At 28.9% G+C, this 23,816-nt stretch overlaps 2 protein-coding genes across 5 annotated transcripts; one reads left to right on the top strand and one right to left on the bottom strand.

The window, feature by feature from the left end:
* The first annotated feature begins 614 nt into the window (after positions 1-614).
* Positions 615-8,123, top strand: LOC110606905 (ATP-dependent RNA helicase RhlE). 4 transcript variants are annotated; one of them, XM_021745907.2, is made up of 15 exons: positions 616-1,076; positions 1,458-1,550; positions 1,658-1,822; positions 1,905-2,000; positions 2,149-2,223; positions 2,507-2,668; positions 3,581-3,661; positions 4,792-4,890; positions 5,261-5,356; positions 5,900-6,031; positions 6,489-6,563; positions 6,929-7,018; positions 7,115-7,189; positions 7,411-7,650; positions 7,860-8,123. In XM_021745907.2, exons 1-14 carry the CDS (start codon positions 786-788, stop codon positions 7,579-7,581), a joined length of 1,701 nt encoding a protein of 566 aa, XP_021601599.1. In that variant the 5' UTR covers positions 616-785; the 3' UTR covers positions 7,582-7,650; positions 7,860-8,123. The 4 variants fall into 4 exon arrangements, with proteins under 4 accessions (XP_021601600.1, XP_021601601.1, XP_021601599.1 ...); XM_021745906.2 differs by having other exon boundaries at positions 617-1,076; positions 7,852-8,123; XM_021745908.2 differs by lacking the exon at positions 7,860-8,123 and having other exon boundaries at positions 615-1,076; positions 6,658-7,018; positions 7,411-7,446.
* An 829-nt stretch (positions 8,124-8,952) lies between these two features.
* Positions 8,953-15,712, bottom strand: LOC110606946 (probable LRR receptor-like serine/threonine-protein kinase At3g47570). Its single transcript, XM_021745963.2, has 3 exons — positions 12,985-15,712; positions 9,816-10,232; positions 8,953-9,335 (listed from the first exon to the last, which is right to left on the bottom strand). The coding sequence occupies exons 1-2, from the start codon at positions 15,659-15,661 to the stop codon at positions 9,823-9,825; spliced, it is 3,087 nt and encodes a 1,028-aa protein (XP_021601655.2). The 5' UTR covers positions 15,662-15,712; the 3' UTR covers positions 8,953-9,335; positions 9,816-9,822.
* Positions 15,713-23,816: the final 8,104 nt, after the last annotated feature.

Raw genomic sequence — 23,816 nt, 5'->3', positions numbered from 1 at the left:
ATTATTATTGATCAATCTATTGTCCACTCTCATATTGAAGTTGTAAAATTTTATTAGCCCAATCAACTTGTTCATTCATAAAAAAATTTAGTATTTTGATCCATTCATTAATCATTCTATCCGTAAACGTCGTAACCACATAATTAAGATTTATAACAAATACATCTAACTCAAATTTAAGAGTAGATTGTGGATAGACCATCTTATTTCGATTAGTGAAAAGCTACTTATTAATCATATGAGAAAATTATGTTATTTTAAATACGAAAATTTGTATCGTTTTGAAAATAATTTTTTAATTACATTATTCACTTGAATACAAATTTTAATACATTAGAATTTAATAATTAAATAATAATTAGCACATTACATGATAATTTTTTTCTTTCATAAATTTTATTGAAATATGATAATAAATAAAAATCATTTAAATAAATTATATATGCAAAAATACATTAAATATAAAAAACTATTTTTTATAAAATCAAATTCTTAAATAAAAAATAAAAAATAAAAAAATAGATTGTGTATGTTATATGTTTGAAAATAATCGAATGCAAAACAATTGTGGTCCTCTAATATATTAGCCACTGGGCCTTGGCCTAAAACAAAAACGGAGAGTCAATTGTCCAAACAAAATCACTTCACTCGCTCATTTCTCTCATCTCATCTCATCTTCCGTTCACTTTCTGTGGTTTCCTCTCTCATCGTCAGCTCCGCCATCGCATTTTCACTCTTGTATTTGTGCAAGCGTAACTGAAAACTGTTAAAACAAAAGCTAAACGATGTCGTATGTACCTCCACACTTGAGGAACTCTTCCGCCACCACCACCACCACCACTACCACTTCAGTAACCCTAGATAACGTCAATGATCACATCACTAAGCTCTCTAATTCCGCTTCTTCAAATTTCCACTCTAAAATCTCTTCTGCTACTTCTACTTGGAACTCTCTCCCCACTCTATCCAATGCGTCTCGCCGGACCTCCGCTGCGCCGAGAACCGTGGCTGTTCCCGAAGTTTTTTTTCCTCAATGGAACCCATCCGAGCGCGTTCTTCGCTTGAATTCGCAGCAGGTTTCCGCTCCTTTACTCTCGCAACTGCTTTGATATTTTGTTGATATATTCAATGCGATTAATATTATTTTTTTACTTGTTATTGAACCAAAATGACGTTGTTTGGTTGCTGAGCGTAGCAATCGGTTGGAATTTTACCTTTTTTAGGGTTCTTTTCTGGTTCATTTTTTCTTTTCTTCAATTGCTGCTATATTTTAGAACCTTGCCTTTTGTTTTCTCAATTTTTTTTATTATCAATCGTGTGTCAGTAGCTTCAGTTTTCCATCTCTGACATTTAAATTTTTATTTCCTTAATAATTCCTTGTGTTGAAGTTTCTTTGGTTCCTATAAGTAATTTCTTGCTGTGTTTAAATCATTTTATTCTGTTGCATTTGCATGCAGATTGAAGACGTTCGTATGCGGCTTAACGTTGAAGTTACTGTTGCTTTGGATTCTCCTCCCGCACCTGCGCCAATTGAATCATTTGAAGATATGGTAACCTTTGTAATTTGGATTATGAGAATCATATTTTGTTAAGATTGCTTTGATTGATTATGATGAACCAATTACAAAAATAAAGATTGTTTTTCATTATTTCTTAGCTTTTGCACCCAAGCATCATGAAGGATATTGCATATCATGGATATTCTAGGCCGACTTCTATTCAGGCGCAGGCCATGACAGTGGCACTTAGTGGTAGAGATCTATTAGGTTGTGCTGAAACTGGTAGTGGCAAAACTGCTGCATTCACCATTCCGATGATACAGGTGTGGTGTTATGAACTTATGATATATCGTATATGCTTATATGATATGGTATTTTCTTATGGATTCTTGTTTCAATCTGCAGCACTGCCTGGCTCAGTCTCCTATTCGACGAGGTGATGGACCACTGGCATTGGTTTTAGCTCCTACCAGAGAGCTAGCTCAACAGATTGAGAAGGAGGTGTGAGAATTTACCTGTAATTGAAACAATTATTTAAGAGTTAAGAATTATATATACTGGGCTGGTCTAGTATGTTTAGTTGGGAACTAGCATGAACTTTTGTTTGAATCAAGTTATCATGTTGAATAGCATTGTCATAAAATTTCAGGTCAAATGTTTTAGCAGATCTCTTGAGTCATTCAGAACTGCGATAGTTGTGGGTGGAACTAACATTGCTGACCAGGTATGTGTACTTCTAGTTCTGTTTTTCAGTGGTTGGTTAAATTCTCAATGAATATTGCAAGGTAAGGAAATGGTGAGTTTAGTTAGAATAAAGGAACGGTTTTCATGTTTGTAAATTTTCTGAAATCCTTTTAAGAATTGGATGGTGAAGCAACATTCCCCTTCTGCCATTAAGTGAGAAACGTATTCTCAAAATTCATTTTTTTTTTTTTAATTTTTTTATTGCAAATGTGTTATTGCTATTTGGTTACTTGTGCAACTTTTCTTGCTGCGTGCAATGCCAGAGGTCTGAACTACGGGCAGGAGTGGATGTAATTGTTGCTACTCCAGGAAGATTCATTGATCATTTACAACAAGGAAACAGTTCCCTCTCTAGAATTTCATTTATTGTTCTGGATGAAGCTGATAGAATGCTGGATATGGGGTTTGAACCACAGATTAGAGAGGTATAAGACATTACAATTTAGTACTGAAATGCTTCCATGCAACTGACTTGATTGTTTTTGCTTTTAATAGCACTATGTTTCCCTTCTACAAACTTCAATCCTCTGGTTGGAGGGAAAAAACTAAGTTGAGGAAATCGTAAAGGGAGGAGACAATAAAGGAGGAGGAAAGTTAACTATCATTTCCATTAGATATTTTCTCTCCAATTTGGGGGAAATAGGAAAGAAATGTTTGAAAAGTGTATTTTGTTTTGAAATTATATATATACCCCCATGAACAATAAGTAGAACAAGAAATAAAGGGCATAATGAAAAATTCATGAAAAGATAATTGTTTTCTTCCATTATATGTCTTGTCAAACAAGGAAAAATAAATATATTTTTTTTCCTACCGTCATTTTGTTTTTCCACCTGTCCTAGCTAAGTAAGAAAATAACAAACAGAAAATATCCTCCTTTTTTTTTTTCCACCTTTATATTCCTTTCCCTTTCAAACACAGTATAAAGTAACAGGGATTACATTCACTACTTCCATTAGGGCTATTGCCTGAGCTTCTTTTTGGCTGCCATTTATTTTTTTAAACTCTTTCTATGCTGCTAATAGATACCTGCTTGCTTATTGGAAATCTATCCTAAAATGTGACATGAACTATTTTCACAAGAACCACAAATGATTAGTAGCACTATGTTTCAATTCTGCAGATTTAAAAATAATAGGGACTAGATCCACACATGAAAGTTTAAGTCCTAAAACTTTGTTTCTTAATAAATTTTTTAGAAATGCTTAGTATTCATCTCTTGCTCTTGTGTTTCTCAGTGCATCATTATTTTATAATTGGATCCATTAACTGTGGACTGAGTAGTACATTGATCAATATGATAAAAAGAAGACTTTAGTTGTTTGATTCTATTTCAGGTATTGCGCAATCTTCCAAAAAGGCATCAAACTCTGCTGTTTAGTGCAACTATGCCTGTGGAGATTGAGACACTATCCCAGGTTAGATTTCCTCCTCCTTTTCACTTGTGTTTTGTTTGATAAGCATGGTGCAGAATGTGTGAGGGAGGAAAGTAGGATATTATAAAATATCCAAGGCTGATGCATATATGATGCTTTATTATGGCTGTCAATTATCTAAATAAAATCCTCCTTTATGGATTATAAGTATTTTGTGTTCAATGTGGATAGATTTAGCACCTGGGATAGAGGTTAATGGCATTTAAAGTTAGGTTTATATGTTTCTTTATTATGGCCATCAATTATTGAAATCGAAATAGCAAATCCTTATTAATGGAAAATATTATTTTGTGTTCTGTGTGGTTAAATTTAGCACCCGGGATAGAGGTTAATGGTAGTCAAAGTTAGGTTTCTTGGTTTCAGATTCATGTTTCACAGTATCTGATGATGTGACCTCCTGTTGCCTCAACCAGAGGCTAGAGTCATGTACTAAGCCATGTTGCGTGGAGTATTTTCTCGAGTATCTCCTTAGTATTCTTGTAAATGTTCCTTGAAATTGGTATTTTGGAGATCTTCAAACTTGGATGCTTTGAAATAGATGTTGATTGTTTCTGTTTCCTTAATATGTAATATTTAAAGTTTTAGTTAGTCTGATTTTTTTTTTTTAAAATTTTTTTTACCCTTTTTTACTCTGAAAGGTACCGTGAGAAAAATACTTCTTAATCTACTCCAATTAGGCTGAATAATTTGAAGTCCAGTGGATACTTCTGATCTCTATTCCCTAATGTTCTCTTGATGGCATATTCAATGAGGTGTTTGTGGAGTTTTGTAGCTCCTATTTACAGAGGAGTTTTGTAGCTCTAACTTGCAGGAAGAGGGTTGATCTATCACATCTTGGCATCTGGTGGTGTACATTTTTTATTTTCTAAACTTCTGGCTCTAGGTTAAGTGCTAGACCATTCTGAAGTTGGGTACCAGTAGTGTGCATTATTATTTTTTGTCTCTCTCTCTCTCTCTCTATATATATATATATATATATATATATATATATATTCTTTTTTTTTTTTAAATAAGTTTCTGTAATTATTCTGAGAAGAGTCCCCTATGTATAATTGCAGTTACTAGCTAGCTTATTATAAAGCGTGCATAATTTATCTTGCTTTTATTTTCAGGAGTACCTAACTACCCCTGTGCAAATCAAGGTTGGAAAAGTGAGTAGCCCAACTGCAAATGTATCTCAAGTTCTGAAAAAGGTTTCTGAAAGTGAGAAGGTAACTTTCTTGTGGTATTCTGGTTCAAGATATTTTATTCTGCTCATGTTATTGAAAGTTCTTAATTTAGTTGTGCAAGGTTCATAAAAGGATGAATGTTGCTTGGAAACCTACAGCTGGAGGATCATTATGGTCTCATATTATATTGTTATTGGAAGGGGATAAATTATTGCATAGTTGTCAAATGTGTGTGTCTTCCTAGTGAATTTTGGTGTACATGTTTCTTTTGGAACATTTGATCCTTGATTGAAATTGAATAATTTCATTCACACTTAACTTCTTAAAATTGCTTACATTGCCTCCAAAATATGTATTATCCATTGTTAATGATGTTGATAGTGGAGATGTAACAGCATGTAATGTGGTGTAGATTGATTGCCTTCTAGCTTTGCTTGTGGAGGATGCATCACAGTCTGAAAGATCCGGTCATCCCTTTCCTTTAACTGTCGTCTTTGTGGAAAGGAAGGTACATTGAGTGCTATATTATTTCTAAATAATTTCATGCATTGCATCATTTAATTGATGATGAAAAATTTATTGTAATATAATTTCATCTAATAACTTGCCTATTGAGGAAAACTCATTGTGAATTTTTTGTCTAAAAACTTTTGTTGTATTGAACTTTAGTTTAAGTGTTTAATACTCAAATTTTAGTAAAATAATAATTTGAAATATTTTTTCTCTTGTGATTTTAATTGAAGATTGTTTATATAAATAAACTTTAACATTCATTCTTTAATTTGATTCTGGTTATACATATGTGGAATGTTGGGTCCATGAAGGCCTTCATAGGTTCAAAGGCTGGGCTGGGTTTGGAAACCTTGAGTAAAAGGATATGCTGGGTTGATAAAGATACAGATGAGCATGCAAAAGCAAAATCATTAGAACCAGGCATAATATTTTGGGGCATATGTGTATATAACCTGCAAATGAGATGATGTATATTTATGCCTCAACTGACAAGTTACTTGATTAATGTCTTGATACTTGAAAATGGTTCTGAATGTAGACAAGGTGTGATGAAGTTGCTGAAGCTCTGGTAGCACAAGGTTTACAAGCAGTTGCTTTTCATGGTGGCCGTAGTCAGAGTGAAAGAGAAGCAGCTCTACAAGATTTTAGAAGTGGCTCCAATAATATTTTGGTACTAGCAATTTGATGCTTTCTGAATGGAACTTGTATGAATGTCTGTTGTGCTTAACGCATATGATGTGAAATAGATTAATATCTTGATATTTAATCTTGTGTGTTTCTGTAGGCATTTCATGACAACCGCCCATCAACTTTGAGTTTTAAGTTAGGATTTAGTAGCATGTCAATGTCATTAACCATCTTGGAAACTCAATTTGAAAAGTTCCTGATGTCACATACTCATATTTTATTCTCTGTTCTTTGATAGCTTAAATTTTAGCCTTCAATTAATCTCTTCTAAGTTTTCCACTTCCTTTGTGTGTGGGGGGGCCCTCTATTATTCTGTCTTTGTGTTTGTTTTGTTTTTACTGCCTTGTGAAAAAGATGACTGGCCTTGTGTCATGCATCATTCATTTATATTTCTTTGGGTTTGACTCTTCTATTCTGCGTGATGGGACCTCCGTGTGCAGGTTGCCACTGATGTTGCATCTCGTGGATTGGATGTAACTGGAGTTGCTCATGTGATTAATCTGGATCTTCCTAAGGTATTTATTGCAGAAACTTGTTAATTGTGGAATTTCCTGAAATCCAGCAACATGTGTTGGATGGATAATTGTTTCCTTTATTTCTGTTGGAAAGCTTGGGAATTAGTATGTGGAGTGCCAACGTATCAAATGCACAAAGTCATTGGTAAAGATTTTCTAGATTTGAAGCCTGCATTTAAATCTCTGGTTGTGTCGCACTAGCCAGAAACCATGTGATCGGTTACAAAATGATCTGTATCTCAGCATGTGTTCATGCTTTCTGCTATTGATGTGTTATCATCTCAATAGCCTGGTCATTTTAGTCCTTATTAATGTCATTCTGAATAGCAAACCTGAAGCTTCAGTTATGGCTGCCTCAATTATAGACAATGGAAGATTATGTACATCGAGTTGGAAGGACAGGCCGTGCAGGATCAGCTGGTCAAGCTACTTCATTTTACACTGATCGTGATCTGGTACCCTCTGTTTTCCTTTTCAACTTGTTTGTAATGCTTATTTGAATTTATATATTTATTTGTTCTGATCCTGACTGGTGTTCCCTTGTGCTCAAGTTCCTAGTGGCACAAATAAAGAAAGCAATTGCAGATGCTCAATCTGGCAACAAAGTGGCTTTTGCAACTGGGAAGGTATGGATTTTCTCAGCAACACACTCTGATGAAGTGTGTGTGTTCATCTTTTATCACATTTGCAACCTTTTTCTTTCACTTCCTGCAACCCTTTCTCTCACTAGTCTTCAATGCATTGTAGTTTTCATTCTTTATATTGAAGTTGGACAATTAAAATGTTTTAGCATGACCTATTCTTCTTTCTTGTGCTATTCTAAAACTAAGTGCTCATCACATTTTAGGTTGCTAGAAGGAAAGAGAGAGAAGCAGCAGCTTTGCAAAAGGAAGCGAGGAATTCTGTGTCTAAGTTGGTTGGACCCACTTCATTAAACATTGAGGATAAGTATAGGTTCATGATTGCCTCTTCAAGCATCAAAGGAGAGGGCGCAGCAGATAGTGCTTGGGATGATTAAATGGAAGTTTCCTTCAGTACCTCTTACATAGCTTTGATGATACATGCTTATGATTCCATGAATTTTAAGGTCAGTGATGCTTTGTCGTTTCTGCGACTGTTTGTAGTGAACCATGTTCTTTCTTTATCCACAATGATCCAAGAGTGTAGTACAAAACAAGGATTAGATTCCTCTTTCCCTTGTGCATTTGTGAACACAAATATTAAATAATAAGCAGTATGTTATGTGCATATTATGGAGGTGAAGCTGATGAAATAAAAAATTGTTTAGGTGTACAGTTTCTGAGTTGGGGCTCAAACATGAAGATGTGCTGAAGATTATAATTTCTGGTGAGTTCATCTTCCAATGTCGTTGCTCCATTACATGTTCAGTTGCCAGTTGTATCAATGGTGGATTGAATGAATGATGGTAGGACTGCTTGTGTATTGTGAATATGTACATCTTAGGAGTGTCCTAGTGAAAACTCTACAATTTGATCTTGTGATTTTGATACTTATGGAAGTGTCGACTTTAATCAAGTATCTTTGCATTTGTTATCTCTATTGGAAATTTTGCCTTTTTAATTATTAGATTTTGTGCTAAAAATGAATGAGAATTTGACGAGCATCTTTTTACAGACGTTCACAAATTCACCTGCTTAATTTTAGGCAATTGATCTAACATAAATTAATTAATTTTAGTCTACTGATCTAGCAGATCCAGCTGTAGCCTTTGAGCTGTTAACAAATTAATTATATTTGATGATATGCAATTTGCTATTCAAAATGACAAAGGCCTGATTGCCTTTATGGTCGGCATTATGTTGGTCTAAACAGTTAAGCCTAGGAAGTATTATTAATGTGTTGTTAAGAGTTTTTTTGGTTTCTAAATAAGTGGTGTTTTATGATTACATTACTTTATTATATCTTTTCTTTATTAATTTACTGGAGTATTTTTAAAACATTAATTAGGTTTATCATATTTGTATAGACATTTTAATTATACATTAATGTAGTTTTTTAATCTCTATTTTTGTTAAGGGTATAAAAACTTTAAACAACAAATTAAAAAACAGATGGGAGTAAGTAGTAAATATACATTGCATCTACCAAAAAAAGTGTGGAGACGAATTTAAGTATGCTGGTTGTAAAGGGCAAAGAATTGGATAGTTACAGGCGTATGCAATGCATTATTTCATTCTATCATTAAATTTTAAAATGGTTTATTAAATTTCAATTTGAATGTTTTCGTTTAATTTTGTTCATCTCAATAATGTCAACTTAGCTGTATTTTTATAAAATAATTGATATAGATTTGATGTGATGATGCGATATAATAATTTTATAACCTATATAATTATGCAATTGTTAAAATTAAATAATTGTGGTTACTAAAATTAAAATTGAAAATTACCAATGCAAATTGAAATTGGAAGGCCACTTTATTCATATTGATGGAAGCTTCAAGGAGTAAAGGTGGAATCAAATCTATGAATAACCATACTTGCAAAGGAAGTTCTTTCGCAGCCTCTTGTCGTCTTTATCTCAGATGGGTTTGGGCAAAGGATGCCTCAAATTGATAATAGATAACGTCAAGTTACTCAAAATAAACTTTGAGGACAAATTGCCCAAGTCAAGCATCTATTTAATATCACAAGAATTCATACATTGTCGATCAACTAAAACAAAAACAAGACTACATATGGAAACAGATAATAGGTGAGAAGATAGATTTGCGTAGATCATTCTTATGACTTCTCTTGAAACGATGAACACCTGTAGTTCAAGTCAAGTGAAAAAATCTTGGTTATCTTGAAACAATACTAAATTTGTTGATGATTCATGCAAATTAAACTCATATCCTTTGGAAGGATATAGACTAAAATAAGGATCTATAAGATAAGGTTCTTTCATGATTTTGAATTTTAATAATTTTTTATTTTTAAAAGAAAATACAATTTTTTAAGGTATTTGAAAATTTTCTTTTAATCCACCAATTTAGTATATTGAAATTAAAAGTTTGTGAGGGTGTTAAAAATCTTCAAAAACTTTATTTTAGAAAAAAAAAAACATTTCCTCCTCCAAACATTAAAAAACCTTTAATTACTTCAAAAAAACTCATCCTGGGTAAATATCTATATATTTGTTGTACTTAAATTTTTGTAAACTAGCCGTTGAAAAAAAAAAAAAAAAAAATTATTAACTAAATTAATCAAATTAGAAAATATACTAAACTTGAGATAGTGGTAGAATTACCTCTCAATCACTGTTCATTTGGTAATCCAAGAAAAGTCTCTTTTATCAGATGCAACTTCTTTATGACATCTGCCATGTTCATTCTCTCCATAGGGGACTCCATTGAACATGCAACTCCAATTTCAAGTATTGAAACAAGGCACTGTCTCACATTTGCTATAACATGGCTCAGGTTCCCATGGTGATTGGTTTCCTTTGCTTCCATTATTCCATCGTCTGCTGTTTCTCCAGGAAGAATGGCTGGATCCATAATTTGCAAGAGTCTTTCCGGTAATGCTGCCTTCACAAAATCATGAAGATTTAAACCCTCTTTAAACATTTCATCAGTTGGTCTTTTATTTGAGAACATCTCTAACACAAGAATCCCATAGCTATAAGCATCTCCTTCTTTTGATGCTAAACAACCCATTCCATATTCTGCATGTATTGTAATAATAATCAGAATTAGAAAAAATTATTATTTAGTATGGATAAAATTACCAGTTGGTCCCTTAATTTTGAAAAATGTATTAAAACATTTTTAACATTTTAAAAAGTCTACTAGTTTGTTGTATGGTTAATTTTATCTGTTAAATATTTTACTATTTAATTCATATAATTTTAAAACACTTATTAATTGGTCCCTCATATTTTTAAAAAATCTACTAATTAATTCTTTCTTATCAATGATATTTTAGATTTTTTTACAATTATGAACGGTTAAAATCAGCGGAAAGATTAACAAGTAAATTTTTTAAAATATCATAGATATTTTAATGTATTTTTTAAAATTGAAGTTTCAACTAGTAAGTTTTTCTATAATATAAAGAGTAAATAATAATTTTTTTCTTAAAATTAATATGAAAATAATAATTTTATAATTTATGGACTAAAAATAAATTATTAAATGACGAACACAAAAAATCTTGACCATAGTTGATATAGGTAGAAAGATAATAATAATAATATGAGGATATTCATGTTATGTACATTTGTGTAGAATTCAGATGGGATATAGAACAATGGTTTTTATACGCTCTTGTACTTTTTTAAAATTAATTTATAAAATTCTAACCTTCTAAAAACTGACAAAAACTATAAAAATTAACAAAAAGTTAACCATGTTATTAATGATTTATAAAAAAGACAGAAATATTCTGACTTATCTTCTATTATAATCTAGATTTTGCTATGTTTTTGTAAAATAATAAAATTATTTTTATTTAAGTTTATTAATTTATAAAAATCTATAATACAATCGACAAAATTTATAATACAGTTAATAATATTATGGTTAATTTTTCTTTTTTTATTCGATAAATCATTAGGTAATATGTATTTAATTATTGTAATTTTTATAAGTTAAACTCACAGTTGTAATTATATGTTGGATTAATTTCAATTAGTACAATGGGTTAAGTATATATCCAACTCAATAGTCTTTTAAGTCTTTTGTAACTAATATCAAATTTTATCTAATCCTAGTGTTTACAAATAAGAAGGTTTAATTGAAAGTAGGGCTATTCATGGCTGAATCAATTCAATCTAATCCCAACCAATTTTGAAATTAATTTAAATTATATAGATTTTTATTGATAAACCGATAAATAATTATTTTATACACAATTATCACATTCTAATTTTAATTTTATTTTCATTTTCATTTTTTTGGTTTGAATATAATATGAATTATCTTTTTATATTTATATTATTATTAGAAACGTAATTTATCAATTCAATTATTTTTTTCTATTTTTATTTTTATATTTTTAAGTTTTAAAAAATTAAAATTAGTTATATTTCTACATTTATATTATATTTTCCATACGCATTATTTTGTAACTATTTTAGATGTATAATTTTTTTTAATTTCTGTAAAAAAATTAAAATTAGCTATTTTTGTGAAAAAAGTTAAAATAATATGTATAAATTATTTTAATTTTTTTAATTTATGTAAAACTAAAATTAGACATATTTTTAAAAAAAATTAAAATAATATGCAGAAATTATTTTAACCTTTTCAAGATTAAAATTAGCCAAATCTATGTAGAAATTATTTAACTTTTTATTTTAATTTTTCGTAAAGTTTTCTAAAATTAAAATTAAAGTTGTAATTTTTATTTGGAAGTTAACTTTTTCTTTTTGTGCATTTCTATTATTAGAAATGTAATTTTCAAAATTTAGTAGTGTTTGATTAATAAAATTATTTAGATTTTTTTTTTATGTTTGAAATGTAATACAAAATTTAATTATTTTATTTTTATTTAATTTTTTATAATAATTTCTCATATATATTTTTTAATTATGTTTTTATTATTTTAGTAAAATATAAACATATAAGTGATTTAAAATTGAGATCTGAATAAATGGCTCTTGATTTATATTTCATATTTAGTATAAAATTAACGGTAATTTAATAAAATTTATTTTTAATAATTGATAGAGTAGGGGAATTAAATGGTTTATAATTATAAATCTAATGGTTAATCGATGAATAAAATACATTAGATGGATTGACTTGTGGTTACAGAGGTGAGCAGTATTTGATTTAAATCAAAAAAATTGATCCAATTAAATTAATTTAGAAATTCGGTTTTATTTTTATTTATTTCGATTTGATTTTTAATTTAAAATTTTTTGAATATTTCGCTTTGGTTCAATTCTAATGAGAAAAAAATTTAAAAAATCGAACCAAATCGATTAGTAATAATGGTATATTATTTTTAGTAATATAGAGATATTAGACCATATTTAAGGTTAAAATATTTTAATTAAATTTTAGATACTAAAAATAAGGTGTAAGAAATAAAAAAAATTTATTAAAAATTCAAACCGATCAAATCAAATCGAATTGAACTGAACCATACCGATTTAGTTTGATTCGATTTTTGATCAAAATCAATTCGGTTCGATTTTCATAATTAATAAAATTTTGATTTTTGATTCGGTTCCATTTTAAACCGAATCGACCGAATGCTCACCCCTAGCTACAAATTCAAATAACTAGTTTCATGATGGATGAGGTTGGTTTAGTCTAAATTTGATCCAAACCAACCGATATGGAAAGACATATCAATTTTTCATTATATGATTAAAAAAAAAAAAAGAGTATTAAAGCAAGAGAAGAAGCAGAAGTGAAAGAAAAGAAAAAGGAAAAATAAGGAAAAAGGCTTTTATAATTGTTAATTACCTGGAGCAACATAACCGACAGTTCCTTTGATTCCAATTGTGCTTGTTTGACGTAGAGATGAATCGTTGTTGATTTTGAAGAGTTTTGCTAGGCCAAAATCACTTACATGAGCAATCATATCTTCATCAAGCAGAATATTGGCCGGCTTTAGGTCACAATGAATGACTGGCTTTTCACAAAGGTCATGTAGATAATGTAAAGCTGATGCTACATCAATGACTATATTGAGCCTCTGAAGAAGGTTCAAGCTTCTTGGCTGATTTTCACTTGGATGCAACCACTTTTCTAAGCTTCCATTCTCCATATATTCCAAAATTAAAGCTTTGAATTCATTAGATTTGTAATCTATGCTGGAGCAACATGTTATGAGCTTAACAAGATTTCGATGCCTTATAGTCCCCAGTGTACTGCATTCAGCCATGAAGCTCTTAATGCCACCCGTTTGCTCCAGGTTGAGTACCTTAATAGCTACTTCTCCTTCAACTTGAGGTAGAAATCCTTTATACACAAAGCTAAAGAAACCTGAACCAATTAAATTGCAAGAAGAGAATCCATCTGTTGCCTGATAAAGGTCTTTATAAGATACCTTTAAAAGGTGATTCATCGCTGAGGATGCAGAAGAAGGCTTGCTTCTTAATTTTTTCATCCAGCAAATGAGAAAAATAATCATTATCAAAACCACAAATGAAACTCCACAAGCAATTGCAATTACTAGCTTAAGAGTACGGGATTTCATTTTCTTCATGATTCTAGTCGGGCAATCTGGCAAACCAAGTTCTGGGACACCACCGCAAAGCTTGTTATTCCCAATCAGTGAAAATGCACTGACGTTAGCAAATACTCCTTTTTTTGGTACCTCTCCCTCAAGATCATTAAAAGAAAGATTCAAGTACTGGAGGTAAGAGATTGCTTGGAGATCTTTTGGAATTTGTCCTGACAAGTTGTTTTGTGAAAGATCTAAATATTGAAGGCCTTTAAGGGAAGCTAAAGATGAAGGGATAGTTCCTTGGAAAAAATTTCCCTGCATATGAAGAGATTCTAGGCTCAAGCAATCTCCAATGGTTCTAGGAATTTCACCTGAAAGATTGTTTTGTGAGACATCGAGTGTATTTAGATTTTTAAGCTTTCCTACTTCTGTTGGTAAGTTCCCAGAAAAAGAGTTATGAGATAAGTTTAGTACTTTTGATAAGGAAGTAAGGCCTAAAACTTCTTTCGACAACTCTCCACTTAGTCTATTTTCTGCAAGATATAGACTGTATAAATGTTGGCAATTTCTAATACTTGAAGGAATGCTTCCTTCTAATTTGTTTTCTAACAGAGAGAACGCAGATAACTGAGTAAGGTTACCTATGGAGGATGGAATTTGACCTGACAATCTATTCGTTTGTAAAGTCAGAAACTGCAGCTTTCCAAGCTTTCCAAGCTGATGGGGGATAATACCTGTGAAAAAGTTTTCCTCCATACCCAATGCAATTAAGTTGACAAGATTCTCCATTGCTGCAGGAATAATTCCAGCGATTTTATTTCTCCCCAAAAATAACTTACTGAGTCCAGTTGAAAAATTGGCTACGGAGACTGGCAAGACACCTCCAAAATTGTTTCTTGCAATGGACAAGGTTTCTAGTTTACTACAGTTTGTCAAGGATGTCAAGAAAAGCAAGTCATTGGATGAATTACTTCCAAGGTTATTATACTCGAAGTTCAGCAACAAGAGACTTCGTAAATTTCCAAGATCAGAGGGAACTCTTCCAACAAAATTATTTCTAGAAAAATCAACCCTTAGAAGCTGAGATGCATTGGATAGTGAATTTGGGATTGAGCCAGAGAAATAGTTTACACCAATTATAAGATTTTGAAGATTTGGAAGAGTGAAGAAAATGTTGTCAGGGAGACTTCCAGTAAGTTGGTTGCTTGAAACTTCCAGATAAGTAAAAAATGTGATGTTGAAAAGAGATGGAGAGACAATACCTGATAATCTATTACCTCCAACAGCAAAAAGATTCAAGCTTTTTAATCGACCCATCTCATTTGGAATCTTTCCCTTCAAATTATTAGATCTAGCAGTAAACATTGTAAGTGATGAAAGGTTGCCTATAGAAGGTGGAATTTCTCCTGTTAGATTGTTGTAATGAAGTAGAATATTCTCTAGCATTGTCATAGAGCCAAGTCCTGCTGGTATTTTTCCATCAAGATTATTCCACGGTAAAGAAATTGTGTTGAGCTTAGAGCAGCGAGTCAAATTGAGTGGAATTTCACCTTGTAATGAATTATTTCCAAGACGAAGCACTTGTAATCGAAATAAGTTGCCAACTTCTTGTGGAATTTCACCATAGAAGGTGTTGTTTCCGAGGTCGATTAACTTGAGAAAACTGAGGTTGGCAATATGTGGTGATATAGATCCAATCAGATTCTGCCCTGATAATACCAGGGAGGTGACTCTTTGATGACGACGACCACAAGTGATTCCAGTCCAGTTGCAGAAATGGAGAGAATCATTCCAGGAGTTGAAGATACCATGCGGATCACTTGCTATACCTTGTTTGAACTTGAGAAGAGCAAGTTGATCAATATGTGTTCCTGCAGAAGCATTAGCTTGTAGAGAGGCTAAGCTAATAGAGAAGAAAAGAAACACCTGTAGAAACACAAGTGTATAAAGGTTGGGCTCATTAAACTTCATTTGGTGCAAAGAGGATGGAATTGCACAAGCTAGGATGTTTGAGTAGATGGGAGTTGGGCTAGAGAAGCAATTCCATAAGCTGGATAATAAATAAAAAAATATTATTATTTAATTTTTGTAATATGAAAAAACCTATTAATTAATTTTTCAATTTTAAAAAGTACATTAAAACGTTTTCGATATTTTAAAAAGTTTATTAGTTAATTTTAAGTATTTTATTATATAATTTCTATAATTTTAAAAATTTTATTAATTGATTTCATAAATTTTTAAAATATTTATTAATTAGTTTCTAATTGTATTTTAGATTTTTTTTGTGATACTTAATGGTAAAACTAATAAACAGATTAACTATTAAACTTTTTAAAATGTTAAGAAGATTTTAATATGCCTTTTAAAATTAAAAAATTAATTAATTTTTTTTTATATTATAAGATTAAATAATAATTCTCTCTAAAAATAATCGCAATGGGATAATTTGTAAGTTTATGTGGATATCAAAGAGTCAAGGTTATCAAATAATCGTCTTTTTCTTTTAATAATATCTCATTTGTTTTCTTTCCCTTAGAATTTTCAAATGGCTAAATATATATTTAGCCCTTATACAATTTGAAATTAACACATTATACACCTAAATTAATATTGTAAATTATTAAATACCTATACGTATAAAAATTATAACGATTACTTACAAATTAATTATAGTATTGGCACTTGCAGGCTTAGTCTGGTGGTAAGTGCATCTGAGAGATCTCAAGTTCTACTCTCCCAATTCCCGATCCCCATTTTCAAAAAAAAAAAAAAAATTAATTATAATATTGATAATTTATTAAAAAAAGTAAAAAAAAAATTCTAATTATTGCTAACTGTATGATTATTATTATTTTCAATACATTATAATATGGCTAATTTATATTTAAATATTATTTATAAATTCACGTATTAAATAGATTAATTTAGATGTTGAATGGGTTAGTCGGAAGTAAAATATCCACAGTAAATCAACCTTCTGGATCTAATGTGTGCAAGTTTCATGAAGTCCCTTTTTTTTTTTTTTTTTTTTTTTGAAGTTCTTATATGGATGAGGTTATTTGATTTTTCAATGAAGAATATGAAAAATTATTGTATGAGATTAGAAGTGAGATACATAAATAAAAAAATTAATAATTTCTGGATGAAAAGGCAATTTAAATGTTTGCAAAATTATTATAATTAAAGTAAATTATATTTTAATTTCTAAATTTTAACGTAATTAATGGATTAATTTCTGTATTTTTAAATTAAATACTTAAATTTTTATATAATCAATCTGTTTAAATCCAATGTTACTCCATTTATAATTTCATTAGTCAACCAGTTAAAAAAAGAATAAACATTTTTTAAATATTTAAAATATCTTGTGAATACTTAAATTTTTTTCAATATAGGTGAAAAATTTTATATTGTATAAACTACACGTTTATTTTTAAATTTTAACGTAATTAATAGATTAGTACTTGTATTTTTAAAAGTATATACTTAATCCCTTTATATTTATTTCATCTAAAATTATAATTTTTCTATTTATTATATATATTAATTTAAAATTAGTAGATAGTCAAATTTTTTTAAAAGTATAATTTTTACTAAAATACTCTTTATCAAAATTTACAATCCATTTAAAACGTATTTGGTACCACTTAAAAATAACTGAAATTGCAAGTATTTTTTAAAAATTTTAAAATTATAAGTATTAAAGTATTTTAATGAATGAAAATTAAAAAATAAAAAGTGTTAAAAATTAGTTAACTGAGATATTATAGATAGAAGTTAATAAAAATTTGAGTATTTTTTCAAATAAAAATAAAAAATAAAAATATTTAAATTATAATAGATGAATATGAATTCATTATAAATTTAAATGTATGATTTTAAAAATATAGTAATTGATTCATTAATTATACTAAAATTTAAAAATTTAATTATAGTTTATCCATTTAAAAAGATAATAAAGATATTTCTATATTTTTAACGGTAAAAATAGATGAAGTGATCTTTAATTTAAATAAAGTAATTTTTTTGAAATGATTAGATAGAGTGATTATAAATAGATTTACATATTTAATTTAAAAATATAAAAATTAATTCGTGAATTATATTGAAATTTAAGGATTAAAATATATTTTATCATTATTATTATTATTTAAATTATCATTGGTAATGGTTTCTGTAAGTATATTCTTTGGCTGAAAATTGGGTAGAGAGACCAATTAGTTAAAGTTAATGTCGAATCAGTGATCTTTGAATATTCATATTTAATAAGTATGGCTTATATTATTGATAGGAACCGAAGCTTATTCCACATCAGCTTTGAATGGCCAATTGAAAGAAAAAGTTTAAGTTTATAAGTTAATTTATAAATAAAAAAAACTAAATTATATTTTAAAAAGTTAATATTAAATTATGATATAATCTCTAGAGATTTTTATTATGAATATATAATATTTTAATTTAAATTTTACATTAAAAATAAATATATTTCTATATTTATTGTATACAATAATAAATATATTATATGTAATAAATAATTCTGATAAATACGCTCTTATTAAATAAGATAATATAAATACAGTATATAGAAATATTTCGTTAAATATTTATGATAAAAATATTGCAAATATATAATTATTATTATTTTTATATAAAAATACTCCATTTCATATTGATGACCACCGCCGGACTTCCTTTACTCTGAGCGAGACCGGACCCAAGAGGAGAATAATGGCCTAAAACCTATCAAGCCCTCCTTAGACTGACCAATTTAGCATTTCAGGCCTCGACCCAGACATGCCGGGCCGGATGGATTACTCGCGAGCTCAGACCTAGCAGGAAAAAGCTCAGCCCGATGATGTGATGTGAGGGAGAGGAGCTGATGGCGGAGCCAAGAGCTTCCTTTTGGTAGGGCACCACTGGCTTAGCGCGACATTAATAATTTATCGAAATTTTAGCAAAACATCCCTAAAATATAGACATTTCCAAATGATTTAACATGTTTATCCAACACAATAGATCCAATATAATTTTATAGATAAAGCTCTACCTGATATTGTACGCTGCAACTGCAGCAGGGAAGAAGGGAGAAAGAGCGGAGGGAAGAAAGAAAAGGTGAGTTATCTAACAGGCAATAAAACTGACCGATAGGGAGAGAAGGAAGGAAGGAGAGTTGAGTGGAGAAGAGAAAAGGAGACGGTGAAAGAGGTGGGTCGGGATGATTTCGAAATAAGCACGGCCCGCCTTTTGCTTCGCTGCTATCCCTTTCTTTTTCATATATATATATATATATATATTTCTTTTCCCCTTCTCCCTCGACCCCTCTCACTCACAAGTAGTGTAACTGGTGGGCTTGGGCTTAAATATTAAGCCTTTCATGCTTGCCACGTTAGACGAGCATCTAATATAAACTTAATTTATATATAAAAAAATAAATTTATTCCACATATTATCATATAAAAGCTAGAAGAGAGAATCTCGGGTTCTCCTCTCCCGATCTCTTATCCCTATTTAAGAAAAAAAAAAAAAGAAAAGAGTCGGCATCCATTTCAAAATTCAGCAAGAACTAAGATCTCCTGTCAAGCAACCCATCATCAAATTTATTTACTATACACAATACACATTCCTTGCAAGAGAGTAGCCTTCAAGTGAGCTCGTCTGCATGCATGGATGAGTTCTTGAAGGAAGAACCCCTATTGTCTGAAAAAAAAAAAAGAAAGAAGAAGGAACGCCATTGTTAAAGTACTAAAGCACTGTGTACATGAAGGTTCTGGCAGATGAAAAAGCTCTACCTGATTTTGCACGCTGCAACTGCACTGCTACTGCGGCACCACCGGCTGCGCCGCTGCGGCACCTTCATCTCCCTTCAAAGCATTTTCCGGTCGCGGGTACGGCACGTGCCCCCCTTGCCGTACCGTCCCTCCGCCCCTGGATCCAATCACTTTGCAGCCCTGCCTGCACACACGCTAGGAGAATTAAATGGCCGCCTGGCATGGAGAGGAGTCTGACACGTCCGTACGTACGGGTCTGAGTAACATAGACAAGTAGCATAATAGCAGGAACATGAGAGGGCAGATAAAAAGGGGGTCTTCTCTTTCCTTCTTCTTCTTCTGGGAACTTCTTCCTGAGTTCCATATTTTTACTTTATTATTCTCTCGGCAACTCTTGTTTATCCATACTACACTAATTCATGAATCTGACTTGAACGTCGGAGGGTTTCCAGCGGGGCATTTTCGGTAGACCTCTGACCATCTTTCCTTATTTTGTAGATCTTTTCATCAAATAGAATATTAAGAGACCCATTTAATTGACCCATATGATAGATCTAGTTTTCTTCTTGTTCTATCATATCATGGAGTAGGAGGAAAATCAGATTTACCACTATTAATAATAAAAATATTTGGTTTGTCATTCTTATTCGAGTTGAAATCTTTATTTGATTTTTCTCGGGTTGTATACTAATTTTAATTCTTTATGTATTCTTGCCTTTAATTAAAGCCTTAATAAATGCAATTTTAGCATTGCATTGATAAAAATGAAAAATCATGTTTCTTCAGTTCACCAAATTTTTTTATTAACATCCAATCTTTAAGTAAAATTAAGTGATATTACTGAAATAAAGTACATCCAATCTTATTCTTCAAATCGACTCTCATCGTTTGCTAAAATATTTTTAATATAAAAAATTAATTAATAAATATTTAATAAAATTAAAAAATTAATTAATATATAAATAATTATAATTAATAAAAAGACTCATTAATAAAATTTCTAAAACCATTTCCACATTTTGCTTAGTTGTATAAAATGGCAAAGATTTTTTTCAAACTTATGGATTGCGTGCACTTTTGGTGAATTTAAATTGTTGGGATTATTAGTCGAGAGTAAGGGTAAGCATTCGGTCGTTTCAGTTTTGAATAAACTGAAAATAGAAATTTAGTATTTATAAAAATCAAATCGAATCGATTTTAGTTAGAAATCGATCGAAACGAACCGATTTGATTCGGTTCGATTCAGTTCGGTTTGATCGATTTTAATTTTTAATAATTTTTTATTTTTTACATTTTATTTTTAATATTTTAAAATTTAATTAAAATATTTTAATCTTAATATAATTTAATTTCTCTATATTATTGAAAAAAATATATTATTATCACTAATAGATTCGGTTCTATTTTTTTAGTTTTTTTTTTCTGATCAAAATCGAACCGAATTAAAATAATTAAAATTTCTAAAATTAAAAATCAAACTGAACCGAAATGAATAAAAAATCAAATTAAATTTTTAAATTAATTTAATTCGATTAATTTTTTCGATTTGAACCGAATACTGCTAACTTCTAGTCGAGAGTACTTGAGGTTTTGGATCGTTACATTGGCTTTCTTAGGGCTCATTGTTTTTTTTACTTATTTTGATTTATAATTTTTATTTTTTTATATATTAAAAAATATAATTTTTTATTAATTTTTTAATTATATTTATTTTAAATAAATTACATTTTATTAATTACTAAAAAGTTTTTTGAAAAATTTTTTAGAAATAAAAAAAATTATAATAGTAAATTTCTATGTTATTTTAATTTAAAAAAGAAAAAATACAATAATTTTAAAATAATAAAAAAATATGAATAAAAATTATGAAATAAAAGAAATATTTATGTTATATTTAATTCTTGTTTTGATTAAAAATATTAAGATGGTATTTAATAATTAAAATTATTTATTATATGAGTAAAAGTTGTGAGCTTTTTAAGAAAAGAAAATGGCCTATCTGGACCGCAATTAGAAATTGAAGGGTTTATTTGAATTTGAATTTTTTCCGTTCTTCAATTGCCTCCATGTGCTCCCGAAGTTTGCGTTCAACTTAAGGCACATATATTCGATCGAACTTAGAGAGTGATAGGTTTGAGGGTTAAAACGGAGAAAATTAACTGAATTAAATTAATTTAAAATTTTATTTAATTTTTATTTTATTTATTTAATTTATTTTTATTTTTAAAAATTTAAATTATTTTAATTTAATTTTAATAAAAAATTAATAAAATTAAATTAAACTGATTATTAAATAATAATATATTATTTTTGATAATATAAACAATTTAAGAAGATTAAACTATAATAAAAATTAAAATATTTTAATTAAATTTTAAAATATTAAAAATAAAATATAATTAAGCGTTAACACGAAAAGCTCATAAATGGTTAAGTATACAAAATTAAAAGAACCACAAAAATATACATAAATTATATTAAGAGGTAATAATTTAATTTTTTAATAGGCTTTATGCCTGAAAAAAAAAAAAAAACTCAACACATACAAAATTATGTATTAAAATACTGATCTTTTAGAATAATGTATAAACAATTATACGCAATTTGATTTGGATTTAATAAATTAACAATCTCTTCCTCTTTAATACATATATGATTCTCTGACTGTCAGAAAAATTACAATTAAGTCGGAGATATATTAAAGCCGCTTTTCTAATTAACTACGTATATATACACGAATTTTGTTTTTTTATTTCTATATAATAGAACACAATTAATTTAAAAATTTTAAATTTATGATTTTTTCCATTCTTAAAATTACTTATGTTATAGAGACTATTATCTAATAGACTATTATAAAAAAAAACTCATTTCAATATATTGTAAATACTAAAAATATTAGATAACTATAAAAAAAAACTCATTTCAATATATTGTAAATACTAAAAAATAGAGGGAAACCCTACGTTTAGAGATTCTATCTTTACGGATTATTTTAATATTTTTTTCAAATAATTATTTTATTTCTAAATATCTTATCTTTAGAATTTTGGATATGGGAGGGTCTACCTTTAAAATTCTTACTTTGGAGGTATGGTCGTGGGAGCTCTTATATTGATAGTCCTCCCTTTAAAAGATTCAACCTCAATTGTTTTATTTTTAGAAAATCTGATATGGTGATTCACTCTTTTTAAAAATATGATTTTGATGGTTGTTCTTTTGAAATATTTAGTCTTAGTTTTCTTATTTTGAAAAGTCTGATCTTAATGGTCTGCTTTTTTGATAATTTTTTTTTTTAAATATCTGATCTTGATAGTTTTCTTTTTAAAAAATCTGACTTTGATGCTATATTTTTTCGGAAAGTTTAATTTTAATAGTCTTTATTTTGAAATAAATAACTTTAATATTTTCATTTTGAAAAGTTTGACATTATTTTTTATTTGAAAGGTTAATTTTGATTATTTACTCTTTTGAAATGTCTAATTTAGATACAGAAATTATAAAGATACGTAAGTGTTTAATTTAAAAAATATAAAAATTAATCCGTTAATTCTAGTAAAATTTACACTTTAAAGTGTATTTTATGTCTATTATTATTATTATTATTTAAATTATCATTGGTTTTTGTACGTATATTCTTTACCTGAAAATTGGGTAGAGAGACCAATTAGTTAAGGTCAACTCTAATCACTGATCTTTGAATATTCATATTTAGTAATGTTGGCTTTGAATATTCATATTTAGTAATATTGGCTTATATTATTGATAGTAACTGAAGCTTATTCCCCATCAACTTCGAATGGCCAATTGAAAGAAAAAGTCTAAAATTTTTAAGTTAATTTATATTTACAATTTTAAATATAAAATAATAAAATTAAACATTTTTAATTTATCATAATTATAGATAAAAAATTAAATTAAATTTTTAAAAATTAATATTAAATTATGATATAATTTCTAAATTTTTTTGTTATAATTATATAATAATTTAATTTAAATTATATGTTAAAAAAATTAAATTTCTATGTTTATTGTATATAATAATAAATCTATTATATGTAATAAATAATATTTCTAATAAATATATGCACTCATATTAAATAAGATAATATTTATAAATATAATATATAAAAATATTTCCTTAAATATTCGATGTAGCTGAAACGAAATTGTGTTGTGATTAATCAATATGCAAGAAAGAGAACGTGAGGTTGTTGGCACCTGTGGCAGCCACTTCGACGTTTAAGTCAGTGAATTAAAAAACAGGGCGAGTATAATGAATTGCTTACACTTCAATAGTAGTTGTGTGAAAATGCGTACCTTGATTTCTATGTTTATTAGTTTTTATACTGTAA

Source organism: Manihot esculenta, chromosome 18 (genome assembly GCF_001659605.2).
Source record: "Manihot esculenta cultivar AM560-2 chromosome 18, M.esculenta_v8, whole genome shotgun sequence".
Classification (NCBI taxonomy): domain Eukaryota; kingdom Viridiplantae; phylum Streptophyta; class Magnoliopsida; order Malpighiales; family Euphorbiaceae; genus Manihot; species Manihot esculenta.
The sequence above is the reverse complement of the archived record's forward strand: the minus strand, read 5'-3'. Positions and strand labels throughout refer to the sequence as shown.

Excerpts from the sequence above, each read along its gene's own strand:
- LOC110606905 (XM_021745907.2), top strand. The coding sequence starts at position 786 with ATGTCGTATGTACCTCCACACTTGAGGAACTCTTCCGCCACCACCACC. Across the intron at positions 1,823-1,904 it reads TCACCATTCCGATGATACAG|CACTGCCTGGCTCAGTCTCC; the intron begins GTGTGGTGTTAT and ends TTCAATCTGCAG. Across the intron at positions 2,224-2,506 it reads GAACTAACATTGCTGACCAG|AGGTCTGAACTACGGGCAGG; the intron begins GTATGTGTACTT and ends GTGCAATGCCAG.
- LOC110606946 (XM_021745963.2), bottom strand. The coding sequence starts at position 15,661 with ATGAAGTTTAATGAGCCCAACCTTTATACACTTGTGTTTCTACAGGTG. Across the intron at positions 10,233-12,984 it reads TGTCGGTTATGTTGCTCCAG|AATATGGAATGGGTTGTTTA; the intron begins GTAATTAACAAT and ends CAATACATGCAG.